General features: G+C 40.4%; 1 protein-coding gene across 6 annotated transcripts in view; it reads left to right on the top strand.

Annotated features, from left to right (window-relative positions):
• The window catches only part of RAB3IL1 (RAB3A interacting protein like 1), a 36007-nt gene extending 16400 nt beyond the window's left edge, over positions 1-19607 (top strand). Inside the window, exons 3-13 of one of the 6 annotated variants that reach the window (XR_015696626.1) lie at positions 436-531; positions 4625-4702; positions 7314-7532; positions 8143-8271; positions 10964-11092; positions 11189-11301; positions 12387-12410; positions 13611-13710; positions 14942-15008; positions 16283-16479; positions 18004-19607. Coding sequence is in view for 5 of the 6 variants with exons in the window: in XM_087715315.1 (XP_087571441.1) it covers positions 436-531; positions 4625-4702; positions 7314-7532; positions 8143-8271; positions 10964-11092; positions 11189-11301; positions 12387-12410; positions 13611-13710; positions 14942-15008; positions 16283-16365 (1038 nt within the window). In the remaining variant the exon portion in view is untranslated. Of the gene's footprint in view, positions 1-435; positions 532-4624; positions 4703-7313; positions 7533-8142; positions 8272-10963; positions 11093-11188; positions 11302-12386; positions 12411-13610; positions 13711-14941; positions 15009-16282 lie in introns of all 6 variants that reach the window. The other 5 variants (XM_087715315.1, XM_087715332.1, XM_087715324.1 and 2 more) reach the window with 5 other exon arrangements.
• Positions 19608-20361: the final 754 nt, after the last annotated feature.

The following is a 20361-nucleotide window of genomic DNA, read 5'->3' as shown; positions in this document are numbered from 1 at the left end:
GCTGAGGACTTTGTATAGTCAGCTGAGAGTCTCATATTGCCTTTGGTTGCCCATAGGGAAGCCTAAATTACGGTATGCTATTTAGTGGGTTTATTTTCTTTATGCTTTTCTTTATATTTGACAATCTGCAGTTGAAGTGGTAGGAAAGTGAATTCCACATTTTCTAAGCTACATGTCCAAGTCCAGCTTGTGCCATTGCCTCCTTCAGTTAATATGATTTTTTGGCAAAGCAGGCCCACTAAAAGTTTTGGTTGAGGTTTGTAAAACTACTTTCAGTTTTATAGGGGTAGACAATTGTCAACAAATTTCAGTGTATGATTGATCTGTGGGGGTGTACATGTGTCTCTGTCTCTCTGTCTCTGTCTCTGTCTCTCTCTCTCTCTCTCTGTGTAAAATAGAATGACTATCATTATCTCTTGTGTTTTCTCTCTGCAGGAATTAAAGTTGAAGGATGAAGAATGTGAGAGACTTTCCAAAGTCAGGGAGCAGCTGGAGCAGGAACTGGAAGAGCTGACAGCAAGCTTATTTGAGGTACTGCACTTTTTAAACTTGAACTTGGCTTCCAAATCCTAAGGTAATGGTATGGATCCTTTAGAAACCAAGTCCAAAGTTGAGTATAAGTATTTGGTGTACATCTTTGAAAACGTCTCTTTGGACACTAGGATCCATGCATCTCTTCTCATCCATAAAGTATGTTCTGACAGACTTTGAAAGCCGTATTTGCTGAAAGAACAGAATTCTATGTTGGAGTTTTTTGGATTGTATTATTTCAGATTATGGACGTTTTAATAATTTACCATTAACATTTTGACCCAGGGGATTTCCTAGAGCTGTATTTTATATGTTCGGGAAAGCTTTACTGTGTAGGAGCAGTGAAGCTCATATTCCACTGGAAGAAGTTAGATCCAGCAAAAGCCACATTGTGTTGTTTCTTTGATTATGTAGGCCAGCACCAACAGGAACTGGGTGTTTGCATAAGAGCACTCTCTCCTCAGTTAGCAGAGCAACCATTTCTCTTTCCCTAAAGTCAGCAGAATCTGAGCTGGTGCATTTTCTGTCTCATTACCCTGATGTGTTGTAGTCCTCAGAGGAATGGAAATTTCTCCTTTTGTATGGATGCATAGCCTTTCTCTGGGGGAAGAGGCTATTCATCCATGGCCTTGGGTCAGAGAGGTGTGCAGTCATTCTCTTGCCATTGAACATTATCTAGAGATGAGTGAGAAATTTATTCAGTTCCCATATTTCAGGGAATTTATCCAATCTGATCTTTCTGAATTCTTATGTAAACTGAAATCTGAATTTTACGATGCACTTTGGAATAAAACAAAAGGGGGAGATGTACACAAAAATTTGTGCATGTTTTTTTTAAAATCAAAATTGCAAACTGGTACAGCACTAGGCCTAACTCACTCAGGCTGGAAAAAGGAGAAATGGAATATAATCTAAGTGGATATGTCCTAATTTTGAACAAATTTGAGAGAGGTTGGGTTCTGCAATCCACATCTAATTCAGATAGTCTTCCTTAACAACTGCATTTGGGACAGGTAACTCCGTAGCAAGGTGACACAATCTTTAAGTGAACTATCATCTGACTTACATGGGTTCCACTGTGGACAGCAAGTGAATCACCTATGGTTATTAAATACAGTGTCATGTGACTGCATCTTGCAACTTACTGCTGGCTTCCCCATTGCTCTTGCTTGTCAGAAACTGACTGTGAAGGTTGCAAATGGAAACTACATATTCACAGCACATGACTGTGACTGTTTAAGGACCAGTGACAAACCTATTTTTCAGTACTGTCATAAATGTGAACAAATGCTAACTAGGGCAATCAATATCTGACTATTGCTTTTATGTAAGTGTGTGGTGGAGGGAGGCTTGTTCTCATCCATTTGCAAGGTCATATTGACTGAAGATACACCAGGATAAGCTAAGTTAATAACATTCACCTGTATGGCTCCAGGTTACTATTAAATATACATTGAATACTGAATGCTTTGTTTATTTTTACTTTGCTCTGAAGAATATTATGTGGTGCTCTCTCAAACACATTCCCAAGGAAAATTACAAAAATAGAAGTATAACATGCAGGAGGAACTCCACACATTATAAAAGTAGTTTAAAATTTCCAGTCAAACATAAAGCTCTTTGTGGCCTGCACACTCTGAATCATGTGAGGATCTAATTATTTGTATTGGTGAATTAGGATTCAGCTAAGAGGATTTGTAACAGCCCTAGCCTCTCAAAATTCCAAAGTATTCTGTGGCAGCCCCATTTAGACCTGATAAATAAAAGATACACTATATTGCCAAAAGTATTCGCTCACCCATCCAAATAATCAGAATCAAGTGTTCCAATCACTTCCATGGCCACAGGTGTATAAAATTAAGTACCTAGGCATGCAGACTGTTTTTACAAACATTTGGGAAAGAATGGGCTGTTCTCATGAGCTCAGTGAATTCCAGCATGGAACTGTGATAGGATGCCACCTGTGCAACAAATCCAGTCGTGAAATTTCCCCGCTCCTAAATATTCCACAGTCAACGGTCAGCTGTATTATAAGAAGGTGGAAGTGTTTGGGAACGATAGCAACTCAGCCACGAAGTGGTAGGGCATGTAAACTCGTCCAACATCAGTGTGTGACCTCACAAATGCTCTTCTGGAAGAATGGTCAAAAATTCCCATAAACACACTCCTGAACCTTGTGGACAGCCTTCCCAGAAGAGTTGAAGCTGTTATAGCTGCAAAGGGTGGACCAACGTCATATTGAACCCTATGGATTAGGAATGGGGTGTCACTTACAGTACGTTCATATGCGAGTAAAGGCAGGTAAGCGAATACTTTTGGTAATATAGTACATGTTTCAGTGCAGTATTTTTAAAATAAAAATCTCATGTTTAAAATACAGATAGTCCTCAACTTACAGCCACAATTGAGCCCAAAATTTATGTTGTTAAAGTGAGAAATTTGCTAAGTGAGTTTTGCCCCATTTTACGATTTTTCTTGCTACGTTTGTTAAGTGAATCACTGAAGTTGTCAAATTAGTAATATGGTTGTTAATATGGGTTTCCCGTTGTCTTTGCTTGTTTGAAGGTTGCAAAAGGGGATCACATGACCCCGGGACACTGCAATTGTCATAAATATGAACCCGTTGTCAAGCATCCAAATATAAATCACATGATCATGGGGATGCTGCAACAGTCATGTGTGAAAAATGGTCATAGGTCACTTTTTTCAGTGCTGTTGTAATTTTGAACGGTCACTATATGAACTGTTGTAAGTTGAGGACTACCTGTATTGGTGGTATTTTAATTGATAAGAAGAAAAAGGCACTGAGAAGAGGAAGTCTCACCTTAGAACATACAGTGCATGTTTTTAGCCGGGGGGAAATGTTGTATGGTTATCATCATACTTTCCCTTTTCACTGCTTTTTTATGGTATTGCAAACCACCTGCACAACTGCCATCAATTTGTAGTACATAGAAGTAACAGATATGCAGATGGAAGAGGAACCCCAAAAATAAGCTTGTGGAGAAAAAATTGGATGGAATGTTTTTTTTTAAAAAATATATCATGATTTAATCTCAATCTTCCAACCATCCATGTTGGCTGCACTCATTTTCCACCTTACCCTTTCCTCATAAAGTCTGCAAAACTCACCTGTCACCATTGATCCCAAGAAAAAACTGGGCGCTTCTGCTGTACGTGATTAAATGTTCCTTACTTTAATGTGCCCTCTGCACCAAGTGTTGTTATGGGTGAAAGTTTGGGAAAAGACAGGTGGGCCTCTATTCCATGTTCTTTTAAAAATGTTCTTGTCATTTTTTTTGAAAAGTTTTATTGTTTTAATTAAACAAAAACACACAAAAATCATCTTTCGTTACATCTTGTAGAAAGCGTGTCGATTAGAGCCAAGGTGGCGCAGTGGTTAAATGCAGCACTGCAGGCTACTGCTAGATCAGCAGGTTAGCGGTTCAAATCTCACCGGCTCAGGGTTGACTCAGCCTTCCATCCTTCCGAGGTGGGTAAAATGAGGACCCAGATTGTTGGGGGCAATATGCTGACTCTCTGTAAACCGCTTAGAGAGGCCTGAAAGGCCTATGAAGCGGTATATAAGTCTACTGCTATTGCTATTGCTACAAATACGTTACAAATACGTGCGTTGTTTCCACAATCATTACATATACTTCATTCAAATTGAATTGTACATTTTAAAATTTATGTATTTTACTATCACTGTACCACAAATTTCATTTGATTACAATTATTTAAACATGCTTTTATCTAAAATCATTTGTATTTAAAGAAACAACCACCTACTGGCATACATTCGCAATCTCAATAAACCTCCAATGACTTTACACCTTTATAACATATTCTAAAACAAAGTCAGTTAGTAGAATACCTAAGCATTCCCTCCCCTCCCCCCCCCAACTCACAAATTAAAGCTTATGTCCAATTTGCTTTTACTGGTACAATACACACACACACATACACATATCATTAAACATTATCCATTAACATTTCCTTGTTGTTATTGTAGTTAACTAAAAATATAATTGTCATTTTTGAGAACCTGATTGCCTTGGACAAAAGTGTCCTTTTGTTTTATCTGCCGTAGGAAGCCCACAAGATGGTCCGGGAGGCAAACACCAAGCAAGCAGCCTCAGAGAAGCAGCTGAAGGAGGCGCAAGGGAAGGTGAAGAAATCCATTTCATACATTGCCTTCATCCATACAATCATGATGACCAGAAGACCATATCTACTAAGCATATGCCAAAGTCAATGAGCCTGACATTGAAAGAGAAGTTTTTAGATAGGGGCTCCCCTCATGATCTGGATAGCAAACCTGCTTGTACTAGTTCCCAACTGTGTGGAGAGTGTGTGTATGCATACAGAAGTTCTGGAGCAGATTTTTCTTTCAGATTAAAGGTAGTGGGAGCCACATGGGTGTAGAATATCTATTGCAGCTCCTTTCTCCTTCCTGGTTGGAGGCAACAGGTTAAAAAAGCCTTTTCACGTGGCAGGGTAGTCCAAATCAAGCTGTTGCACAAGAGCAGGAATTAAACCATACAAAAATGCTTCTGAGGTATATTTTTCAAATGTGTTGTTAGCCTGTTGCCTCCATGCTGATAACTGTAACAAAGCCCAAGCTGATGGGACACGGTTCCTCTCAGTGAATGCTCATGGGAATGTGATGATAAAGCAATAAAAAGAATGCAGTAGGGTTTGTAATAACTTCAGAAAACCAAACAGCTAACATAAATGGGCTGCAATCAAAAAGAGAAATCCTCTATGAAGTCAAAGACCTGAATTTTGCTGAAGCAGGAGACTTGGCTCTAGCTGTCTGAAAACTCGTGTTATTTCACGTGTTTTGGGAAATGTTTTCCATGCAATTCTGGCAGTTCCAGTTAAGAAACAAATCCTGCTGAGTTTTCTGGTGTTTGCTTCTAAAGAAGAGGGAGCAGAAGGTTGTAGCCTTAGTAGGCATGAGCAAGGCCATAAATAGGTGTACTCCTATGGCTTGATACCAGAAAGAGTTCAGAAAGTATTCAGAAGGCAAAGAAAAGATAAGTCAAACATGTTCTGTCTGCTGAAATGGAGACTTATTTAGCAACTACAGGAAGCCCTCGACTTACAACAGGTTGCTTAGCAATCATTCCATTACAGACCCTGAAAAAAGCTCTTTGTGACCTAGATTCAAAGTTAAAATGTCTGTCTTCACATGACTGTATTTTGGGTGCTCAGCATCTGGCTTACATTTACAGTCATATTATTATTATGGCATTTTTGCTGGAAACTGGTGTTTATTTCCTGTTTGAGGGGAAAAAAACAACCACCTGATAACAATGGGTTTGCTTAACTACTATAGCATTCACTTAATGACTGCTACAAAAAGTCTTAAAATTGGATGCCACTACATGATGACTTGCTTAACAACCATCATAACTTGTGGTTGAAATTGCACACTGAATTATAGCCATAAATTGAGGACTACCGGTGTACATTCAAAAACAATCCATACCAAAAAGAAAAAGGAAAAAAAGAAAGCTCAAGTAACATAATGTAGTAAATAACATTGCCTCAAGGAACTGGATAAAGCTTAACTGTTGGATCCATTGTGAGATTTCTCTTTATGTCAACACTTTATCCCAATCTTCATCCCCCAACCATCCACAGTAACTGAAGCCAATTAGGTTTCATCCCATCCTCTGAAGGAGCAGAAAACGTCTTTGCTTCCAGCATGAGAAACCTTCAGGTATTTGAAGAGTCTTGTTCAACCAGTTTGTTCAGAAGACACCAGAGTGTCTTAGTGATACATCACTGATACTTTAGCTTCCACAATCCCTTTTTTGATAACTTCAGAAGAACTTGCTGAACTCGAACTTCTTGTCTATTGAAAAATTCAAGAGGCACAGTTAAGGATTTTTGAAAGAGATTTGTAGCTATGAACTACAGAAAAAAAGCTGCCATTATAATGCGAATATAGCACCATCTGTTGGCAGAGCTGAAGCACATCACCTGAAAGATTTTGTGTTAGATGCTTTACCCAACCATAATATGAGAAATACAGATAGCCCTCAACTTAGAAACACAATTTCTGTTGCTGAGTAAGACAGTTGTGAGTTTGCACCATTTTACAACCTTTCTTGCTACAGTGATTAAGTGAATCACTACAGTTGTTAAGTTAGTGACATGGTTGTTAAGTGAATCTGCCTTTCCCATTGATTTTGCTTGTTGGAAAGTCACAAAAGATGATCACAAGATTCCAGGACACTGCAACCAGCATCAATACATGCCATTTACAAGCATCTGAATTTTGATCACATGACCATAGGGATGCTGCAATAGTTGTAAGTGTGAAAAATGGCCATAAATCACTTTTTAGTGCTGTTGCAACTTTGAACAGTCACTAAGCAAACAGTTGTAAGTTGAGGATTACCTGTGATTTTCTTTGCATGAACCAATGTTTGTATAAATATTTTTATATATGCCAGTATTTGTATAAATACAAATTATGCACCAAGAAAACCAGATATTAGGTAACTAATATATGCAAACATATTTTCCTATTTAGTGCATTTAGTAGCTATGATGTACAGGAGAAAATCTTTATAAAGCTTAGATACTTAACATTTGGGGATGAGGATATAAAGCTAATAGCTCCTGAACTCAACTGTCCTGTTTGCTTTAAAGAAGCGCCACAACTGATTGGCTTCATGAATCATTCAATGTTCTCCTGGACATGGCATAATTCTGGGACCAAGTCCTTTGCTGATCATTGCTGATGGCTCTTTGTTTCTTGTCAGATTGACATGCTGCAGGCAGAGGTGACAGCCTTGAAGACGTTAGTTATAACGTCAACTCCTTCCTCGCCAAATCGGGAATTGCACCCACAACTTCAGAGCCCCACCAAAACAGCCTTCAGAAAGGGACATGGACGCAACAAGAGCACCAGTAGCACCGGTGCAATCACAGCTGCTGGCCAGAGTGTGCCCCAGGAGTCAGTCAACAGCGAATTCAAAGAGGTGGGTAAATGTGATTGATCCGTGTCTAGCTTGAAGCCCCGGGAGGAAGCAAAATATCCGCCCTGCTGTGTTGTGTGTGTGATGGGGAAATGCAGTAAGGCGAGGGATCTAGTGGAAAAGTCTGTTTTACCTTACATTTACACAACCTGCTTCATTGCAGGAAGTGTTGAGGAAACTTTCATTGACCTATTTTGATTAATTCCTTGATTCTGATTGGGTTGTTTTGATATACTAAATCAGAGTCAAGGAAATAAGCAGTAATTATCATGTATGACCAGGCATGAATGAGCTTAAATATAACTGGAATCAAACACGAGAAGTCTTGTAGGTTCTAGCCATCTTGGACCAGAGTTCCCAATATTGTTGGGGAAGGATAATTTGGGAATTCTGGGAGTTGCAGTCCCAGTACATTTGGATTAGATAGGATGGCCACCTTTATGTACCTTCTGGGGTGGGGTATTTGTGCCCAAGTTCTTTTGTGACTGAGATCGTCTTCTTTCTAATCTTCTGTCCCTCTCACACCATTTTCCTTTCTCTCCTTGTCTTTCTCCTCTTTCCCCCTTTTCTCTGCCCTTGTCACCTATCTGTCTTGCTCTCCCATTCCTTAAAGTCTGGGGTACCCACTCTCCTCTCCCTGCTGCTCTGTATCGTCCCTGCGAAGGCAATCCACATCACCTATGAGCCAGGCTGGCGGTTCCTGGCAGCAGACTCTCCTTTCTCCTCTCCTCTCTCGCGGCAGGTAATCTCTCTTCGGGTGGGGTGAAGTAGAATAGCTCTGCGACTAAGAAGGTAGGCTCAGATATTTGGTCACAACAGTGCCAACAAGATTTGCTGGTGAAGGTGGTCATAAAGTCTGAGGGAAGCTGTTCTTCTTCTTCTGTACAGACAGTAAATGTCTTCCTTTTCCTGATTCACTATCCATAGCAATTGTTGCCAGAAAGGGTGGGACTGCAACATCAAGGCTGGCAAAATAAAATCTTGATAGCTGCAATCCCAATCAGTCTGGCTGTGGAAACTGGTTTCACTGATCTTGAGGAGGGATCAGTTCTGGGGACAAGAAATACTTTTTGGGTGTGCTTTTAATACCTTCCCCCTGTTCAGTTTTTTCTTCAACACTAACAAGTCATTTGTGTGTGTTTCTCTCTCTCTAAATGTTTCCCCCCTTCCCCATATGGGTGCTCTGAGGTGGTTTCCTGGTCTCAGGTGAGCAGTCCTTGTAGCTCAATGCTTCTACGTTGTCCGTAGAGATTTTTCCTTCGGGCTGGAGAGCTGCATTCACTGCTACATTCGTTTCATAGTTCTGCTTAAAAATATGTATGGACAGGAGAGTAAGAAAAAATCTTCCCCACAATTTTCCAATGTTGGAACCTTTTATAAGCTGCATTTTTTTTTTTTTGCAGCAAGGGATGTCGGAAATCAGTTATTTCTGTCCCAAAGGTGCTTTTTCAAGAGGCACCTGGACTTCCTGGTTTTTTCTTGGAGAACGTTTTGCTTCTCATCCAAGAAGCTTCTTCAGCTCTGAGCTTCTTGGATGAGAAGTAAAATGTCTTCAAAAAAACCCAGAAAGTCTACTTGCCTTTTGAAAAAGCACCTTTGGGACAACCATGATTTGGATGACTGAGAATCTCCAGTTATTTCTGATTATGATGGTTATGCTTTCTATTGTGGAACTTTCTAACCCTCTCCAACATTTGGAAGAGAACATGCTGGGTGAGGTTGGCAGCTTTCTGAAAAACTGGAGGTACTCCCGGTTTTGAGGATTGCCTTTATTTAAAGAAGAAACCTGGTGGTACCAAAGTTTGAAGATTTTGCCTTTGAAGAATTGCCTTTATTTAAAATAGACGGGGGGAATTCTGGGAGTTGAAGTCCACAAGTCATAAAAGGGCCGTAGTTCCCCACCTCTGATTTAAAACAAAGGTCTTGTCTATAGCTGTGGCAGTTGCGTGGGCTGGGTTGAGAAACCGAAATGCCAAGATCTTTTCCACAAATCATATATGAGCTACTCTACTTTGGAAAGCAGAACTCACAAATTTATGGAAGACTGGATGGTTACCAGTCAGGATTGCTGTATACTATGTTCAGTTTTGGAATCAGAAATCCCAAATGTTTAACAGTTGCTAAAAGCAAAAATGGAAGAGAGCTCTGCAATCAGGTCCTATTTGCTTTGGGTTTCCCAAAGGTGCCAGTAGACCTTTCTGGGAGTAATCAGCATTTGAGACTTGATTCATCACAGAATGTTTTAAATATTTTTTTATTCTTAAGGGATAGCTATAAAAACCAAGCAGGTATGTTTTCTCCGTTGGCCCTGCCTGCCTGCTAGTGCAAAACCATGGTTGCCCGATCGTCTTTACTTGCTTGGTTAAATATTTATTTATTTACATCTTGGCTTACTTACTTGAATTGAATTGAATTTATCAATTTTCAAGCAATTGAAAAGACTCTCTGATCTTGTGAGTCTTCTCCCTGCCATATGCATAGATGGGTAGAAGAAAGGACTCATTGCATCCTGCCTTTCCTACCTGCCTGCATGCCTTATTTTGTAACAGTCAGAATCTTCAGAACATAGAATGCTTCAACTATGAGTTGTTTTTGGAATCAGCCCCTTATTCAACACAACCAAGTAGCCATGGAGTGTTTTGGAAAAGACTCGTTTATTTCAACTGGGGAAGGGATGGTTGTTTGCTGGGATCGGAAGCAAATTCCTTTTTGGTGGAGGCAATTAAACTTCTTTCCATGGGAAAGCCATGCACATGGCTTTCTCCCTATTCAGTGGAACAAGGATATGGGATTTAAAATGCATATCACTTGTTTAGAAGAGCTTAACTTTCATGTTGTAGATAGTAATAGAATTATAGGACTATGTCCAGTCGAGCTGACTAAAGTATTCTTGCCCTTCTTCTGGACCTGTTGGAAGCAACTGATTTGTCATAAAGAGAAGCAGGATATTTTGCTGAGGCCCCACCCTCTCTGTCATTGACATACTGCTTGAGTATGAATGCAGAGCACAGACCATGCGAGGCTGCTTCCCCAAGAAGAAGAGGGAACTGAACTTCACCTCCAATAGGGCATGTGAGCCCCTGTATGTTCAAATATTTATAGACTAATAAGTGATGTTCCCTTTGATTACCTTATTGGGATTCTATTACTGTAATCTACTGAGGGAGGATACATTGTCTCCTGATGATGCTCTCTCTGTCATACCCTTTCTGCATGGAACAGGAGGCAGAGCTGCCTATTGCTGGAGCATAAGTCACATTCTGCTTCCTTCCCTCATCATCTGCCTAATGAATAGGACTTACACTAGAAGAATGTTCTGGTTTTTGTAAGGGGATATCTACTTCCTTCTTCGTGCCTGTTATCTGTGTGTATATGTTTTCCACTTCCTAGTTTTCTTCAATAGACTTCTGTTTCATGGTTTTCTGTCACTGCAGGTGGATTCCATCTTGTTTGCAGAATTTCAGGCTTGGAAGGAGTCTCCAACATTGGATAAATCATGTCCTTTTCTCAAGAGGATTTACCATGAAGATGTAGGCCCTTGCCTGGACTTCACCAAGCATGAAGTCAGTTTAAAGATGAGTTGTTCAGAGTTTTCTGAGAGGTGAAGGTGCTCCTTCCTTGTTGACATGAAAGCCTTGTGTTTGTTTTCTTTGTTGCAGCTTTCAGAGCTGGTTCAGGCAGCTGTGGAGCAGAACACCCTTACCATTGAACCGGTGGCTACCCAGGCATTGCCAGTAGTGAAGGTGGCAGCCATTGAATGCGGCGGACCAAAGTAAGATCATAACAGGTGTCCAGCTGCCTTTTTTTTTTTAACTCCCCCTCTTCTTCCACAGATGTACCATTAGTTTCTAACATGCTACATTGCCAATTGCCTTTCTGAAACATGGTCTTCTATTTGGTTGTTCATGGAATTTGTTTTATTGCACTGTTGTGTATCCTTCCTTTCAATTTTTACTGCTTGGCCCACAAGAACCAGAAGAGAAAGGAAAGGAGGAAAGGGAGAATCGGATTACCTGAATGTACAAAAGTATAAATACTATGAGCAACAATTAGCAGTTCTAATGGACTTTAATGTAGCTAGAAAGGCACTACAAACTGGTGAGAATCGTTTCATGCTGGTGCAAAGTAAGAACTTGACTGAAGGGATGCTTATTTTCCAGGCATGGAAATTGGACATTAAGGGAGCCTGAGAGATATGATTAATTCTTGCCGATAGTTATTCTCAGGCACCATTTTTTTGAGAGAGAGGGGTGGGAAAGGGAGAGGGAGGGAGAGAATGATAATGATTTGATCTCTATGTCTACTATTTGTACTCAACTCTGGGCAAAGGATTTAAACTGCCTGAAGTTGCCCAATTGCTTTCTCCCATTAGACTGCATGGCTGCTAAGATGGCTGCTAAGGTGGTTCATCTCTACAAACCCACCCACCCATTGACATCAATGCAAGGTGGCCCACAAGAAGGGGCACTTGGTTACTTTTTAGACCCAAGTGGTATGGATCAGTCTGCTGGGCTCGGAATAACTTGTCTTTGAGACAGATATTCTCTCTGCCCCATTTAAACTTTAGGTATAGTACAGTCCAGAATTCTGCTACTCTGAGTTTGTTCTTGTTGGTAAGTATAGGATGTGCACTGATGATGTCACCTAGTTAAGGTAATGAGATGTCTGCAAGAAAACAAGCAAGCTCAGAGAACTCTAAAGACCCCCCATATAGGATTGTAGCCTAAATAATTTAGATGTTAATCTTCTCTCAGTTTGAGCTGTGCTTTCTACAGGCACACTGCCATTAGTCCAAGAAGAATGAATGTTGCCATTTCTAGCCTAATACTAGTTTCAACTTCTTATTTCTTCTCACAGTGGGTTCCGGTCCCAAATTATAACGTAAGTTATTTTTTTTAAGCCAGTGAAAAGGTATTTACTCCATTATTAATAAGCTACTAACTCAAGTTGTTACTAACAGCTTTGTAATTGGTGCTGTCCAATACATTTTAAGCACTCAGGATGCTGACTGCGTACAATATAGGTAATCTTCAATTACAACTGTCTTTGGAATGGTTCATCTTTATTCCTGCACTGCTGGGTATATAACCTCAGATGAATATTTTTGTCTACTAACTGTCAACTTTCTCCTGTAATATTAACTTTACTTGGTTTTCTGTGTTGGTGGTTACCTCCCAAATCCTATAGCTAGACTTTTTCAAATGTCAAATTTTAATGCAAGAAATTTTGAATAGCTTACAGGTGGCTTAATAGTAATAGTTTCTTTTCTTTTCTCTTTTTAAATTAAATTACTTATAAATCTACAGAAGGAAGAAAGACAAAATGTAACAAATTCAAATATTATACAATGCTAATCTTGATATTGACAATTGATTCCTTTTACTGTGGAATAGGAAGAGGTGATCGAATGGAGGCAGAATATTTGTAAATGCATCTTTATGATTTTTCCATTTCTTAATATTTTTATTTCTAGTAAGGCAAAATTCCAAACTTTCTGCAACCTCTGTAGCGGCAATATGTTTTGAGACTGAATGCCCCAAATGCACTTTTCAAACAGGCTACAAATAGCAACGTTTGAATCCAGAAAAATTGATTCAACCAAAGCACTGATTAGCTCCCCCCCTCACCCCCACTGAAAAACAAGAAGCAGGATGGCTGCTATGAAGACAAGCAGGCTGGGGAATTCTGGGAATTAAAAACACTGGTTTAGATCGTTCACAGTTTTAGCTGACGGAATAGGAGGCTCTCCTGCCAGGATATAACAATCCCGAATGTGACGTCGACAAATTTACCATCCATTCTAAGAAGTGCAAATGGTACTGAATTGAGTTGAATTGAACTTCTATGCTAATAATTATGCTTAGCTTTATAGCCTTAATATCTTTTAGGATAAATTCTTAGCATAGAGAATAACTAAAAATAAACATATTGTGAAACCCTTTAATACCAGTAAGATGCAAAAATGAAGGTCTTTTCTTGGGTTTGAATGGTGGTGTCCAGCATAATGTTTTGTTCCCTTTAGTCAAGGTCTCTAGATGACATCCTGCTTGATTCTTTCTACTCCCACCTCCCTTTTTATAGGAAATGCGCTTTGAGTGGCCTGTCTCGAGCCTGCAAGCATCGCATCAAACTGGGAGATTCTGGGAATTATTACTACATTTCCCCTTCCTGCAGGGCCAGGGTAAGTCCTTATTAGTAGCGTGCCTAGCAGAAAATAATAAAATCTTTATCTGGACAGTATAGTGTAAATACATATAGAAAAATTGTGTTCAATTTGCTTGCATTTGTTTTGCCTTGCTCCATGCCTTTTTTTAGGTATCTTGCATCTGACGCCAATAGAGTAATTATCATCTTAAAGGCAGAAGAGATTACAATTGTCTGTGCTATTCATATAGTATTTTTTGCACTATAAGATGCACCTTCCCCCCCAAAAAAGTGGGTGGAAATATCTGTGTGTCTTATAGAGCGAATGTTGTTGAAGCCTCGCCACCTGCTGCCCTCCCCTTTGGCTGTTTTCAGCCTCCGTGTGCCCCATTTTTGGCCTCTGCACATTTGCCTCGTTCCAGGTGGTGGGGAACGTTGTTGCCTTGTTCCAGGTGGTGGGGATTGCCGCTGCCTATCATCGCCAATTGCCACCGCCAATCACTAATGCTGCCACCAATCACCGCTGCAAAGTAGCGTCTTCAAGGCTGTCACCTCTGCTTGACAAGAAACAAAGATGGGCGGCAGTGATCCCCACAGCCTGGAATAGCTGATCAGTGGTATTCTAAGAGGCTAATCCAACTGCCAATCAGTTGCTCATGCTAAATCAGGCTGCGAGAAGCTGACCAGGCTGTTTGCTGTTTGCTGCAAGGATGCTAGTCAGACGAATACCAATGACGCTGGGAGGCAGAGGCAGATTTTTTTCTTGTTTTCCTCCCCAAAAGCTAGGTGCATCTTATGGTCCAGAGCATCTTATAGTGCAAAAAATACAGTATATATTTCCTGGAAATATTTCCAAATGTGCTTATAAAAGGTACAATGTTTGTGTAATGCTTGTTATAGGGACACGGTGGCTCAGTGGCTAAGGCGATGATGTTGTCGATCAGAAAGTTGGCAGTACAGCGGTTCGAATCTCTAGCACCACGTAACAGAGTGAGCTCCCGTTACTTGTCCCAGCTTCTGCCAACCTAACAGTTCAAAAGCATGTAAAAATGCAAGTAGAAAAATAGGGACCACCTTTAGTAAGAAGGTAGCAGTGTTCTGTGCACCTTCAGCATTTAGTCATACCAGCCACATGACCATAGAGACGTCTTCAGACAGCGCTGGCTCTTCGGCTTAGAAATGGAGATGAGCACCGCCCCCTAGAGCAGGAAATGACTAGCACCATTTGCGGGGGAACCTTCACCTTTAATGTTTGGTCTCTCTTTCAGATTACAGCCGTATGCAACTTCTTCACTTACATTCGGTACATCCAGCAGGGACTGGTGAGACAAGATGGTAAGAATCCCCCTTTTTCTCTCTTTGAGATGTGGAAGTTGGGCTCTTTCTTTGTAGCTAATTCACAAGATGCACAACCAACCTACGTGATTATTAATGGGACTACCAAATCATTCCAAGCATTTTGGACATTTCATAAAGCAACATTCAAGAGAGAATTATTCCAACCCATTTTGTAAATGTTACCCAAAGCAGATAGAAAAGAACAGTAAACTAGCTGAACTAATGTGTTCAGCTACATTACCTGAACTAATCTAGATAATCTAATGTGTAATGGATTGAAAAGTTCATGTGCATAAAATCAAACCCCAAACTCCAGAAATAAGTTCAAGAAGGTACATGTGATGTTAAGATCCAAGTTGGAATTTGAACTTTGCAGAGTTTGGACCATTTTCAGGATAGCATATTAATTAAAAGTGGGTAGGGTTTCAACATCTAAATGCCTTCCATTCAATGAAAAGATAAATATGTAGTTGTCCTGGGTAGAAGGAATAACCTTGTGAACAGGAGGAAGAGCCCTAACTAAGATGCTTGGATAAAAGAAATCTGAATCCAGAGCAGAAATATAATTTGAGAAAGTGGCGGGCTGATGGTGGTGGGAAAAGAAGATATCATACTGTTAAGCAAAGGACAATAGTAACCCCTCCCCCCTGCCTTTACCGTCGCCACCGGTACGCTGATTGCGGCCTGTCCGTGCATGAGCCTAAGGTGTGCTGTGCACATGCTTGACATGCACGGTGCATGCGCAATCCACCACCCCTGCGACATCCAGCTGCTTGTCGGGGGGGGGGGGGCGTGCAGGCACCGCACACTGTGCACCTGTGCCTTTTAGGTGTGTCTTTTGGCATAAAAACAGCCTATAGAGCGCGGCCGGGTGGGTGGGCCAAATGAGCCACAGTATCGGTATGCTCTCAACTGCTTCCGGCCACTATCAGCACAGCCGTACCGGGCAGTACCCACAGCAACCCACCATTGGTCCATAGAGAAATAGCCATTATTGTAGGGCAAGGATCTTGTTTTTGTGTTTGTGGAACACTGATGCTACACACATCAATTCCTCTACCTTCATATGAAGTGGCTTTTCCAAATGGGAGGGATAGGTTCCTCAAATGATTCTCATGTCTCCTTGCCATGGTGGCTGAGCTGATGAGTGTTGAGCTCAGGAGAACACTACATTGGGGAAGCTAGCATAGAGCAAACAAACATTCGCTTCTGCTACAACAATTTCTCATTTGCTTCTCTGCTTAATCTCTTTCTTTTCCTTTGACCCACAGTGGAATTGATGTATTGGGAAGTCATGAGGCTTCGGAAGGAAATGTCCATTGCTAAACTGGGCTTCTATCCCAGCGAGATGTAAATGGAAGATGATGATCGGGAAGGATTTTTACCTTCAGTTATTCTGTGGACACCCAGAAAAATCGATGACAGAATGTCTGCTCATATTCAAGATGGCACAATATTAATTGAACATGTAAGAAGCACAGGCTTTTCCTGTTGAGTGGCAGCTTCAGTTTCTTGAGAGCATCTACTCCAGGCATTTTTACGCAGTGAATATGAACTCTCTGGCACTTTGGAATGAGGCCATGTTGGAACTCCTTCCTTTTTTTCTATGCATTACTCCTCAGCCAGTATATAATATTCTACTTAAAAACCACTCTATATACGCACATATATAAATATATAAAAACATATTCCTGAGCCTTGGCTGGACCTTGGACTCATTATCTGCTTGCCACTCTGAGCTCTAAATGCTATTGGTCATTGCTGCATAATGGATAGATAGATAAACAACTGCTCCAGCTTTCCAAAGGCATGCACCTGTTGAAAACAGCCTTCCTTGAGAGCTGCAAGGTGCAGAACCCTCCAGTATTTCTTAGGAGCTTGAAGGAGGTAGCTGGGAAAAGTTTTGCTTTTGTTTCTGATTGTAGCTCAGGGTTTTCCTTTGAGGGATCCATAGACCCTTTGCCACACTCTGCACTCTGTATTAAAGCCATTCCTGATCAAAACCCTAGTAAAGATGGAAGGATGGGGAAATGATCTAACGGATAGCCACTCACAACTAATGGACTTCATTTTTATGCCACGGACGTTCTAGAACAAGCTCTTCCCACCTGAAATCATTTCTCCCAAGGCTTCTTCAACTGTGCTTGGTTGCATTCAACATACTAGTCCCGGATCCATTGCTATGATCTTCCTTAGGCCACATTTCTGCTGTAATCCTGGTTCTCATTTAGAGGTTTGCATCTGGCTAAGTATTTTCTATACTTCACACACTCACACACACACGCACACACACAAACACACACAAACATACACACACACATACAGCTTTATTCACATCCAAAGATTGACCTCAGAGACTGAATTTTCTAGCAAGTCATTTTTTAAAAGTGGGGACTATTTGGATTTAAGTAGTGAAACTTCAGTTTTGATGCTGCAGTATTGATGGGGGCCTCTCTCTTTTTATTGTATTCTAGGTTATACTTAAAATTGATATTGAATTTTTAATTCAAATATCTAAATGACCTGTTGGGTGTTAATAAAATGAAAATGCCTCTGATTTTCTCTGGTTAAAGAAGGAAACAGCTTTTCCTTTTGGATGATATTTTGAAACTTCTGAGATGAGAACAACCGATGTAGGCTTCCTAGAAGACATAATTTCCCTTGGTAGCCATTCCCTCCTACTTTCAGACCGAGGGGTCTAGTTGGTGGTTACTCATTGTGGAAGGAACTTGCTATTTCAGCTTCCATCCATAAATAATGACAATGAAAATCAGGTTTTGTTGATAATCCATGAATTCACAAAGCCTCTACAATCAGAGTCTCCGGCTTGGATGATTTTAGCCAATCAATTGTGTTACTGATTGTTCCATTGGTTCCATTGGTTCCATTGGGCATGTATACCTGGTTGGCAGCAGAACTTTGCATACATTGTGGCTTCCTTTTGTCTCCTTATGATTGCACCCTCATCCTGGATCTGTGTGGACTTTACCAGATTTCCAACTCTACCATCACAAGAGGAGGAAGCCAGAATATGACACAGTGGCTAGAGGTTATCAACTGATCATTGGTGGGATTGTTGGGATTATGTTCTGAGTGCGATGTGAAACCACATCTGACAGAGTTGTCTGTAATCTCTGAATTGGACACTACCATTTCTATTCTTGGGGAAGTAATGTTTTCTTCAGTTTGCCTTGAAATTAATAAGTTGACCTCAATAATGTGTGTTTATGAGCAATAGAGCAAGCACTCCTTGGGGTTTTATTGAAAGTTATTGACTTGGGAGTGTTTGATAGTGTTGCATAAACAGTATTTTTTTGACCCAGTTGTTGGAGTGGAACTGAAGATGCCACACTGCTTTGCTGTTCACTATCCCCTGGCAACTATCCTAATCATTTATAGTGCCACTTGAGGGCTAAAGATACAGCAGCCAGGATATCTTCTCTTGAAGGATGTATTTGGGAAATGTGCTGTTGAAATTACGTGATCAGGAGAACAAATAATAACACACCCTTTTCCTGCTATAAGATTTCTGTGCATCATAGGACATTGGCACCAAGATGAACGAATAAACCAGAGTTCTAGAATTGGTTCTTTTACAACAGAGATTACTGCCTTTGTTATGTCACCTCTCGGACACCTAAAATGATGACCTGAAATATGTGAGTATATGAAGAATGATCTTTTGGGCCAGAGAAGGCAGTTAGTCATGTAGCATCTTGCAAAGCCCGCAGAATGAAATTGTCAAAGGAGGCCTTACATCTATTCATATTCAGTGGCGAGCATATATCTGATTGCTTTTCTATTGAGCTAAAATCAGAAGTGAAATAGTTTCTAGCAATATTTGTTCAAGAATATTGAGTTCGGCAACTTCACCCACAATGTGGTATAGGAATTGACCTATTAAGGATGTGCCCCAGAGCATTCTGATATTCAATCATCTTTCCCCAGTCTGGTATCCTCCTGATGGGTTAACTGAGAACTCTAGTCCAGCTCATCTGGAAGACAGCAAGAAGGTGGTGGGTGCACTAAGGCACTGTGATAGGCAAGCAAATGATTAATGATGGTGAAGGACAACTGAAGAGGCCCTTGTAGAAATGGTGACTGCCTCATGAGAAAGTGCAGTTTGTTCATTTAAAGGAGATTTAGCATTGCTTTGAGTACAAAATGAACTGTTGCGAAGAAAGATATCCTTTGAAATTTCATCTGCAAAAAGTATTTCTCACACCAAATTCATTGCAAAGGCCTCCAGTTTATTTCACAATGGCTGGAGGTTTTACACTGTCATTATTTACGTATCAATTTCTGGCCCTATAAGAGATGAAAGAAATGGATAGCTTTGCTAGCTGCCAGTTTTCCCAAATTACAAGAATTGATGGGGGGGGGGGGAGTATATCACAGCAGCTTTGAAATTTTTCTTCTGGTTGCATTATTATCTCTTCCTTACTTCTGTGTTCCTATTCTAATAACATATGCTGATTTCTATTTAATAAATGGACTCCAGTGTTGACATGAAGCTGGTTCTTATTGCCATTGGACTGATTTCTTTTGGAAGTCTGCATGTATTCCAGTGATAAAATAAACAAGTCATTACAAGCAGTATTGATTGTGTATATTTTAGTGTTGACATCATTATGGCAAACATTTTCCCATACAATCACCAGCACTAGAATCAGATCACCTAAATAACGAACTCAAAATTGCACCCAAAAAGAGCCTTGGCCTGAAAGTCAGCAGTACCTCCATAGGGGTCAGAATGACTCATTGGTTTGAAGCATGAGACATTAACCATGGAAAGGATGTCTTTCCTGTTCAAATGGAAACATCAATGGCACCTAGTTCCAGAGCCCAAAACAATCCCTTTTGGCTTGCATAGTTAATTCACAGTAAGACAAACCACCAAGGAGCGAAGTAGAAACAGTACCTACAAACATGTCATGGCAATATTTTGACCATATTCTTTATTTTAGAATAAAAATATGGCCTTGTTTGATCAGAGGAATGTTAGAGGCACAGTCTGTACAGATTACCTACTTTTTCTATTAACTGCTTGCCTGCTCAAAATATTTCTGCATCAAATACTCTGCTGTGGTATTACTTAGCTGACACACTTCATGCATTGGCCATCTGGATGAGTAAAACAAGAGCTCTTTGTGGGGGAATAAGAATTATTTGAGGTAGAAAATGACAATGTGTCATTCCAAACACCCCCGCAAAATACAGAGAGACATTTTTTTTCTTTAGAACTGGGCCTTGATTGATGTTCTGTCCTAGAATTTTGCTTCCTCGAAAACAAATCCTAAAATCGTGATCTCTAGGCTGGAATACTGCAACGTGCTCTACATGGGGCTGC

Source organism: Thamnophis sirtalis, unplaced genomic scaffold (assembly GCF_051295495.1).
Source record: "Thamnophis sirtalis isolate CommonGarterSnake01/CBP01778 unplaced genomic scaffold, rThaSir2_p1.2 scaffold_1, whole genome shotgun sequence".
NCBI lineage: Eukaryota > Metazoa > Chordata > Lepidosauria > Squamata > Natricidae > Thamnophis > Thamnophis sirtalis.
Note: the sequence above shows the minus strand (reverse complement) of the source record. Positions and strands in the feature narration are given on the sequence as shown.